General features: G+C 41.8%; 1 protein-coding gene across 1 annotated transcript; it reads right to left on the bottom strand.

The window, feature by feature from the left end:
• Positions 1-2,751: 2,751 nt before the first annotated feature.
• Positions 2,752-8,342, bottom strand: LOC117457049 (uncharacterized). The gene is made up of 7 exons (XM_034096917.1): positions 8,190-8,342; positions 7,387-7,433; positions 6,590-6,630; positions 6,249-6,332; positions 5,446-5,537; positions 3,865-3,979; positions 2,752-3,200 (listed from the first exon to the last, which is right to left on the bottom strand). Exons 1-7 carry the CDS (start codon positions 8,340-8,342, stop codon positions 2,752-2,754), a joined length of 981 nt encoding a protein of 326 aa, XP_033952808.1.
• Between the last annotated feature and the right edge of the window lie 1,808 nt (positions 8,343-10,150).

Genomic DNA, 10,150 nt, shown 5'->3' with positions numbered 1-10,150 from the left:
ACTCTGTGGCTGCCTGTCTGATGGGCTGGCTGTTCCACTTCCTCACAACACAGGATGTGAGGCAATTGACACTGTGTCCCTCACAGCAGTGTTGCTTTGAAAGGGGAAAATACAAGTGCTTGAGTTTGCATTTTGTGGCCCGTTCGACGAAAACATAAAGAACCGCTTCCAGGAACGGCTGATTTTAGGTTTTATAATTGTGGTAATTGTTTTTCAGAAGATATGTGATAACGTGGTGATGATGAGATTGTTTCATATCGGCTACTTAGTTTCATTAGTGGGGGTGTTCTGCTTAGATTTGGGCTGTATTGTCACCAAGCAAAGCTCAGTCATATAACCACTGGAGTTAGTCATAAAGTATCAGGGTTAACAGAACTGTTAATCTAGAGTAACATGTTTTATTATAATGATTAAACGAAAGGAAATCATGGAAAAAAGATGGATAAAAGTTGAAAATTCCTCAAATGTTTAGAAATGGGGAACTTGGATATGGTAAATGATGCGGGCAATTATGTTATCCAGTAAATGTCTTAATGTGGGAAGGATCATTTTGAGGAAGTGCTGATGTAGGACAGAGGAACAGCTGAAAGTGGCAACTTAGTAATGTCGAAACACTTTCCGGTTTATTTCTGCTCTCAATGTGGAAGTGAATACATTTATTGTCATCTCTTAGAAACATCAAGATGTATCTACAGGTAAACTAATTATTAGTAGTTTTAGTTCTTGACGAAAGGTTAAAAATCACTAGCCTTTACTTTACCATGTTACAAAGCTCCCCGGTGAAACTAAGAGGCTCCACAGGATCATACTTTTCTCTCATTCACTTCTGATGTTGCCATGCAGGGATTTGCCTCTGTGTTTTCATTGTGGGGGATTTCAATTGATCAATTGTAAAAAATGGAATTCAACGGACAACACCATTGCCTAATCCCACTGAATGCAATCAGTCGTAAACTCCAGTCCATCCAGATTAGAGTTTCTAATCTATTTCACTTCAGAGGCGCTTGACTCCCTGGAGAGGCAGTTGTTCATATATAGAGTTAAACATTTATTTTTTTAAAGTATCCTTATCTTCTTATCTTTTAAAATATAATTATTAGGTTGGTTTTGTCTTTTTTTCTACCAGAACTGAAGAAGAGGATTTAATTAGTTTTTTAAGTCTGTATGGCATATTTACAATGTTATAATATTGGAAAATGTCATTGGACATTTGTTTGACTATGTGATACAGGTCACATGGTACAAAGGGATGCATCGAAGAGCTCGGACTTCATTACATAGGGAGCACAATGAGTCTTGACCTTTACACCATCACTTCTATACTCTAAAGAGGCTTGATGTCAAATGAAATTACATTTTATTTCTGAGAACCAATGACACCATAGATCTATAGAGATTTTGTAATCTCCACACTGGATCATCCTTTATGTCTTTGACAGTTTTCCACAAAGTAAGGTTAAGCTTTAACCGCTTTGTGTCGCGCTGGGTTCACTCTGCACACGCTCTCTGGGTATCAGCAGAGGTCTCCGTACTGAGAGACCTCTGCAGAGACACTGACCCGAGAGGTCAATCCGCACAATGGAGCGGTATTAGCGCTGTGTGACGAACGAGCTGTACTGAACAGCAACTGATAGAAAGGATCCAAATGGGAAAATCTAAGGGCAGATTCCCAACTAAAAGTTCAGTTTCTGAATCAAACGATGATGCATCGTTTCAATGTTTCACAAAGGTTACCAAAGGCTGAATTCAAATAGGTTAAAACAATGGTTCTTCGGCTGTACTCCCCACAGTTTAGAGACTACGCACGTTCTGAGTTAAGAGCCTATGGGATAGCGACCTATCTCCTAATTAATTGTTACATTTGTGGTCCGATAAAATCTGTAAATGTAACAGTTTCAGTAGTAGCAGACATGCAAAAAGGGCACCAGTTTAGCAGTTACCAAAACAGGGAAAGAAAATGTTGTTTTAACCAATGAAATGACAATAATACATAATATGCATCCTAATATTGGTGTTAACAAAATGATTGAACCAATCAACACTTGACACGGTCTGAGAACACCTACTGGAGGCAGAACCAAAAGAAACTAAGTAAAAGTTCAGTTAAACAAGGCTTTAACACTCACTAAGATAAGTTTACAAATGAATTACCAACTGAATCCCAGAAATGTGTCCACCAGATGGACAAGAACCTCCCTATGGGTCTCTCTGCCTATCAGCATCCTTTAGACCCATCCAACCAAGACCATTGCATTTAAGGGACGGGTGGCGCAGTGGTCTGTGCGTTTGATCATCAGATCAAGGGGTAGTTGGGGAACTCCAGTTCGAAACCCGCTCCCGCCCCACTGCGTCAGGCCGTTGTGTCCTTGGGCAAGACACTTCACCCGAATTTGCTCCTGTGGGTATTGTCCACAGTAGATGACCATTACATGTATGATCTGTATATGTAATGTGTATTTGTAAAGTGCTTTGAGAGTCTTTGATAAAGCGCTATAATAAATATAAGGATTATTATTATTATTATTACCATTGCATTTAGGGCACGAGTGCATCTAAAAGGCAATACAAGTTTATGCTTGGCCTCATTGGGGCTGCATATTGACCACTAATGTAAATCTGTAGTTGCACTAAGCTGTTCTGATGCGTGAACGTGCATGATACAAAGTTAAGCTTCAAAATCTCTACAGCACTGACTCAAACCATGTCAAAGCTCTTGGAAGAACTTTTGGTTTCCAAAACACATAGTGACCGTTAGAAACTTACATCTGCTTCTGATAGATTCACATCCGTTATAGATCGTGGCACGTTTGGGGAAGTCTGGGGTTTACGGTCCCGTTTTAAGCTGTCCCCTTGGGCCGCTTCCTGCTGCTGTCCCTCTTCCCACTCCTTCTCCGGGGACGTGCTGAAGTCAGGGGAGAACATGTGATACTCTGTGAGCGGCCGGCGGCAGGTGTGCTGCACGGACCCCCAGGAAGGGCTGCTCTCGCCTGGGTTACTCCAGCGCTGGTGGTACGTATGGGTGGGGGTCGCTCCACCAGGGAGGCTCATCATGTCTGTGCGTCGGCCCGCGGTCGAGTTCTCCTGAGTGGGGACTGGGAGGGTGGACGACTTCCCTATGTAGGGCCTCCTGTCTGACCTGTAGGGCACGTCCAGATAGTGGGGTCCCAGGGGTGGGCTCATAGCGCATGGTGGGGAGTTCACTGCAGAGAGAAGCATAAATGAAAAACTGATAATTCACTGATACAAAACTGATAATTCACAACTTTCTAAGGCTGGTGAAACTTCAGGGATGTTGACAATGACACATGAGTCAGGCTTCTGCGTCACGTCGAGGTGTTGCTGCCACACAACTTAATTACCACAATGAAGAGTGAGTAATTGTTCTGCAAATTCCCACTAAGTGTCGTAACACCATCACAAGTGTCGCAAGACCATTAAAAAAGACATTGAAGAAACCTTTTACACTGGAAATGGGCATTATCTGAGACCACTTTACTCAATAAAACAGCCCGGAAAGAGAGTAGGAGGGAATATTAAAATGGCCAAACAGAAAAATAGATTCTCTTGTGGTCTGTATTAGCTATAAGTAGTTTAAGGATGCTTGTTTACTCTAAAGCAGCCCTGAGTACTAAAAGGCATCGAAGGCAACTACACTGAAGGAGTTAAGAAACTTCAGAGCAGAAGTCAAATTCATCAGAGCAGAACAATCTTGAAATCCTATTCTGCAACTGTAAGCATCACTAAGTTTAGTCTTGGAAATGAGTCATTCACTCGCTGGAGACGGAGGTTACAAAAGGACAGATGAATCTAGGGAATAGGGAAACGGCACAGTCATCTCGTCGTTGGTACAGAAAGTTGTCTCACCTCTTGAGTTGTGGTTTTTCTTCGACCCATCTTTCCCGCTTTTTCCACCAGCTTTCTTTCCAGTCTTTTGGTTTCTTTTGGCTGCAGGTTTAGACTCACCATTGGCGTGTAGATTCTGAATAAATACAACACACGACATTTTAACTTTAACTTCTAATTCTGTTAGAAGATGACATCTCTTCTGATTGCTCGACGAAATGCACTTTATGCTAATAGAAAAACATGTTTAGCTCCCACCTCTAAATTCGCCTTGCTCGTGGCATGAATGTGTCTGTCGATAGGTCTACAACTTGGTCCAGATTGAATTCAATTGATATCACATTTTTGAGACACATTCATTGTCCCAAGAGGATCAATCCTAGCTCTTACTTTCCTTTAGTGTCACTAAGAGGTTGAGATTTTAGTTTTTTGTGAAACACTTCAGCTGTTATTTCTTTTAAATATTTATCAGCATATGTTAGCATGCTAACATGATGAACTGGTGGTAAGAATACAAAGTAAACACTACACCTGTTTAACATCTTAGCATTGTCTTATGCAACCTGGTAGGGCTTACAGCTTTAGACATTTGTTTTGGTTTTAGAGGTTATTTATAGAAAGGGCGGGCATAATATCTTCTTTCCATTTGGGTCACTCGTCCTTTTAGTAGCTGCATTGTGACACACTAAGAGCTGCTGCTGATCCACTACTGGCAGGCTCTGCTTTGTGTGCTTCTCACTATGATGGGCATTAGTCAGAATGGGCACTGAGTGACCTGGCAACAGGCTGCCCCACACACACACACACACACACACACACACACACACACACACACACACACACACACACACACACACACACACACACACACACACACACACACACACACACACACACACACACACACACACACACACACACACACACACACACACACACACACACACACACACACACACACACACACACACACACACACACACACACACACACACACAGTCCTACTCTTTCACATCTCTCTCTGGACCACAGATTACACAGTACCCTCTGTGGGCCATCTGCACTGTGTATTAATACTAAATAAGCATTTATGTTAAATTGTGCCATTTAGGCCACCATAGGCTCTCTGGATGTCACAAGCAGTTGGCCGCCTGTTAGACACACAATGGCCTGTTGCGTCATGTGACCCCCAGTCTGCACTTGCAAACATGTGCACATCTACTGGTGCAGCAACAGGTACATTTGTATAGATGCTTAGGTTGTCAGGGATGCATCAGTATGTTAATGCTGTGTTAATAAGAGTGGTGCAGAGATAAAGGGGGAGCATTTTGTTTAAAGATGACATATTATGATCATTTTGGAGGTTCATATTTGTATGTTCTGTCTCTACTGTGACATGTTTCCATGCTTTAATGTTCAAAAAGCTCTCTATTTACATGACATAGTGATGGAATTGTGTTACAGAAGCAATCAAAGGAGTCGGCTTCAGTTCAGGCAAGGGGTTAACATATTTCTATTTAAATGTACTTTTACTTTTCATTAGGTTACCATCAATAGGGGAACCTGGCTTAGAAGACTGTAGTGATTCTGTTTTATTCTTACGTGGCTTGAGTGTGGTTTCTCCTTTTTCTTTGTGCCTGAATGAGCTCCTTTCCCGTCTTTGGTTTCTGTTTTGTGTTTAGTCTTTTTCATTTCTGCAAACAAACAACATGTAACAATCATCAGGTTAGTGAAACACTGCAAAAACATATACCCCAACAAAAGAAAAACCAGGAAGCTGATTTATTCATGTCTCGGTTTCTCAAGATTAAAGGACAAATGCACCATTGTTCAAGTCCATCTTAAATGGGGCGAAGCCTGCGAGCTAGTTCAGGCAGTCAACTCGAGCACTTACGCTGCATTCATACATAACGCTCCCTTGCCACTCTACAACCAACCAAACAGAGTCTCCTTAATTTTCCGCTCTATTTAACCTGCCAGATCTCTCTCCATGCATTGCTTGCTGCTGCTACCTCTACGTCGCTGCTGCTTGCCTGCCCCACCACCACCCCAGCTTCCACCCCAGCTTCCACCTGTAGGCTCGGGGGTTAGTTATTTAATCATCACTCATCATGCTATGCTATGGAGTGATGATGCCCGAGCCTAGTCGCCAAACTCAACTATATGCTGCTTCTAATAAACATGTTAAAGAAACACGTGACTGAAATAAGGTAATTCTAAAATAGCTTTTGCTGTAATCATTCTTTCTTTTCACACTGGGCATTTAACATCCCTTCCTCATGTGCCTCAATAGAAATGATCGGGTACAACATTCACAGTGCTTGTTTCGTGCAGAATTTAATCGCCAAAATTGGTTGGAAAACCCAGACGTCATGCTGAGATTAACCTATTTATTTCCAATGTACCTTCATTGTGATTGTTAGGGATGCAGACTAAATCTTCTTGGCTCTTGGCGGACGGCCAAACTGCAGCATTACAGCCAGGGTTATCTGCCGTGGAGGGAGACAAATCACAAACATTTGTGGTTTTAAATGAATCCACAATAAATGAATGAAATAGTTTTCGGAGTCACAGAAGGTCATCGGAGGTTTTTAATCTAAATAATCCACATAACAGTATTTTCTTTCCAACTTGGAGAAGATCAAATATGGTGCTGCAGTCTTCCTTAAGGTGTAGGGTAGAGGTCCAATTGAAAGAAAATAAATACCCAGAATTAACAAAACACAAAGGACATTGTTGTACTCACCTAGTGTGTCGTTATCTGAGGCAGATTTGGATATATGTGTTCTGAAAGTAAAATAATCAAAGATATTACACAACTGCCTCTAATAAGAGTCTTTTAGGGTATACCCCTAAGTGCTAAGTAAAACAATTCTGGCCTTTCAGCCTGACAACAAACCAAAACAATCCCACCGATACAAAAAGTATTAGACAGACACTTCAAAACAAAACCCAACCACCATAGAGCACATACCATGACTAAACTGAGGAGTCATGACAAGCTATATATCGTGCAGAGGTGCATGATCTGTTCCTCAAACGGTGCCGGGGAGCGAAGGTGTTGAGGTGACTGCAGACTGTAAGCAAACGGGCCTTCGATCCTCTTAGTCAACCAGCTATAATCTGCCGTCTGCTTTTTCAACTGTTTGCAGGAGGCTGCTTGTCAAAGAGCATTTACTAACAATCAAAATAAATATATATTATTTGTTTCCAATATCTAATGAGCTGTGGATCTTCTTAAGATACATGATTGAATTGTCGAGACCAATTGAACTAGACATAAGAATAAGACGAAGAGCACAGCTGTAGCAGGAAGGATTTCCAGTGTTACTGTAAAAGGTGGTGACAATAAACAGGGAGCCATATTATGACTCTATGGGAGACAAAAGCCCTTTCACTGCGTGATTCTCTGCAGTTTACACGCACGTTCAACAAAAGAAACAGAAAGAAGGTTTTACAGTAGAAGCCTGCAGGATTACAATGTGTTGTATTCAGTTTCAGTGTCTGTTTACAGCATAATGAGTAGTCACAAAATACTCTCACCTTCTTTTATTTTTATCATAGATGTTCCTATGCATCTGTGGCATCTCCTGGATGAAAACAAAGCATTGTCAGTCAGATGTTAGTTTATTATCTGCACAAATAATGATTTAATGAGTAAATGATTGTTCAATTGCATGTATTTCACAATTCTGAATCGTGTGGCTTCAGCAGCAGCTTTCAACCGTTTCATAATCAGCTTTATTTTGAAGGCCAAAAGTCCCAATTCCTCTGTGGAGTGACCCGTACAATCTGGTTATGATTGTTAGCAGGCCGCCTATAATCCGTATGTCATGCATACAGTATGAGTGGACACACAGTGTAGGTTCCTCCTTTTCCTTCTCCTTTCTCCCTGCAGCGTCAGGCAACCACCACAGCCACCCGGCCAACCACCATTCAATACCGAATATATCACACTGTTTTGTAGGAGCGTCTATGTGCAATATATACATGTATATAGCTGTTGCATTGTTGGAGGAGCTCAGGTCAAAATCATTTCATTGCCATGATATGACAATAAAACCTTTAGAATCTTTGAAATATAGATTTTACTTTTGTTATTACTGGCTGCTGCTTCACTTCCTCAGACTGTTACACTACTGTTGTTCAACATACACCTTTTTACACACTATTAAAGTGGTCACTTGCTGATGCCTCATTACTTTTATGTTCAACGCTGCTACTTATAAACTCATAAACGTGTGCTTGCCTCTTTTTCTTGTCCACTTTACTCGTCTTATTTTGGGCTGTTATCCACACTGTTTCTTTGCTGTAATGATACATTGCTGGATATCTGACTCTCTCACCATAGAGATGGATCTTCCCGAGCTGTGCCACTTGTCGTCCAGCAGCACCGCCGGGCTGCAGGAGCGGCTGCATGTTCGGCTGGAGGCTCGGCTGGGGATGGGTGGGGGGGGTCCGTCACCGGAGGTCTGCACCGCCTCATACAGGCTGTCCATGGACCCCTCCTGATGTCACGTGGGCATACAGAGAGGCAGACAGAGAGACAGACAGACAGACAGACACTCAGTTCAACTTTCTCAGCAGGCTCGATTCATGAATGGGTTTCCTCCGTACTGATGGATTACATCTGATTAATACTGATGATGAAACAAGTAGTGCCCACATATTGCGCAGGATTTTGTAGGTTGCCTACTTCCTGTTAGTGGTGAGGAAATGTCATACAGGCTCACACATCAGCTTAAATGATTGTTTCCAGGGCCTACAACTGAGGAAATACCTCAATGGTTGAACAAGACATATTTGCTGTATTTCAAATAGACGTACAATTAGAGTTATGAGGATTTGATACGACTGTATGGATATGCTGCTCCAAAGCTCTACATTTGCTTGTCAAGCAGGGATGTAGTGGAGGATTGAAATGTACTCAGCAAAGATTTCAGTCAGGATTAAAATGTGTGTGGCTTGTTTGGATTCCTTCTAGGAACAATTTCTCTCTTCATCCCTTTCGTCTTGTCTGTATGTTGACGTCTTATCTTTTTACTGAACAGACGGACATTTTCAGAGGCAACAAAGGAGGAGATTTGATGTCATCGTCAGTTGATGACTTTTTTAGGTTTTAAATCTCAAATAATGTTTATTATCTCGTCGATATTGGACGAAGCCTGCGAGCTAGTTCAGGCAGTCAACTCGAGCACCAATCGTACATTAATTATTATTACATGTTACTTGTTAGACACTTTTATCCAAAGCGACTTACATACTCAATACTGTAGACAATCCCCACAGGAGCAATTGCCCAGGGACACAACGACATGCTGACTGCAGTGGGGTTTGAACCTGTGCGCCCCTGATCCAAACACCAACGCACTATTCCACTGCGCCACACGCCTCCACATGTGACGCACCTCGTCCCTCTTACAGCCAACCAAACACATTCTTCTAAACATGCCGCTCTATTTAAGCTGCCAGGTCTTCCTGCCTCTGCCTCGCTATGCTGCCGCTGCTGTGTTCACTTGCTATTGCTGCGTTCATGTTCCTGCTGCTTGCCTTCCCCACCACCCCAGCTCCACCCCAGCTCCACCCCTAGGCTCGGGGCATAGTTATCTAATCATCACTCAATGCTCTTTGTAAATCTGTGGAGTGATGAGGCCCGAGCCTAGACGCCAAACTCAAACTATATGCTGCTTCTAATAAACATATTAAGAAACACGTGAGTTGTCTGACTGAAATGTGAAGAAACTAAAAGAAACAATACAGATATCCCCACATGTGTTCCTTTCTACATAATTACTAATACTTAATTCGCTTACGTATGTTGAATTGTGGAGGAAATTCATTATAAAATTATTTATATTTAGATATCCTTCAAGATAGAGTTTCCATAAAAAACTTTCAAAAGTCCTGCATAAAAAAAATTATACGTTTATTTCAACTAATTAATTTCAATTAATGTGCCAAATGATGACCTAAACTAAACTACAGGTAAAATATGTCTTAGTTTTGATATGTGTTGCATTTGTCTTTGTACTATGACTCATCACAGTGATGTGAATCAACAGCACCAGAGAGGACAACGAGTGCAATCACAGTTCACGCCTCTGACTGTCGAACGAGGTTAGTTAATAATCCTGATTGTTGGTTAACATCCCCAACATCTGTCCAATCGAATAGCTTGTATATACATGACCTTGTGTCAGCGTTTAGCGTGACAGCTGCAGCAGCATCTGGGGGACCATATGTGGGAGGGAATGGGAAAAGGCTTTTTACACTGCTTCAATTATCAATACTCTATCTGCTTTGTCCT

Source organism: Pseudochaenichthys georgianus, chromosome 13 (assembly GCF_902827115.2).
Source record: "Pseudochaenichthys georgianus chromosome 13, fPseGeo1.2, whole genome shotgun sequence".
NCBI classification, from domain to species: Eukaryota; Metazoa; Chordata; class Actinopteri; order Perciformes; family Channichthyidae; genus Pseudochaenichthys; species Pseudochaenichthys georgianus.
Note: the sequence above shows the minus strand (reverse complement) of the source record. Positions and strands in the feature narration are given on the sequence as shown.

What these genes read in the sequence shown, in the direction of transcription:
- LOC117457049 (XM_034096917.1), bottom strand. Translation starts at nt 8,342, where the DNA reads ATGGACAGCCTGTATGAGGCGGTGCAGACCTCCGGTGACGGACCCCCC. An exon ending in CGGGAAGATCCATCTCTATG is followed by an intron (nt 7,434 to 8,189) that starts GTGAGAGAGTCA and finishes GTTTTCATCCAG; the next exon opens with GAGATGCCACAGATGCATAG. An exon ending in AGAAACCACACTCAAGCCAC is followed by an intron (nt 3,980 to 5,445) that starts GTAAGAATAAAA and finishes GTATTTATTCAG; the next exon opens with AATCTACACGCCAATGGTGA.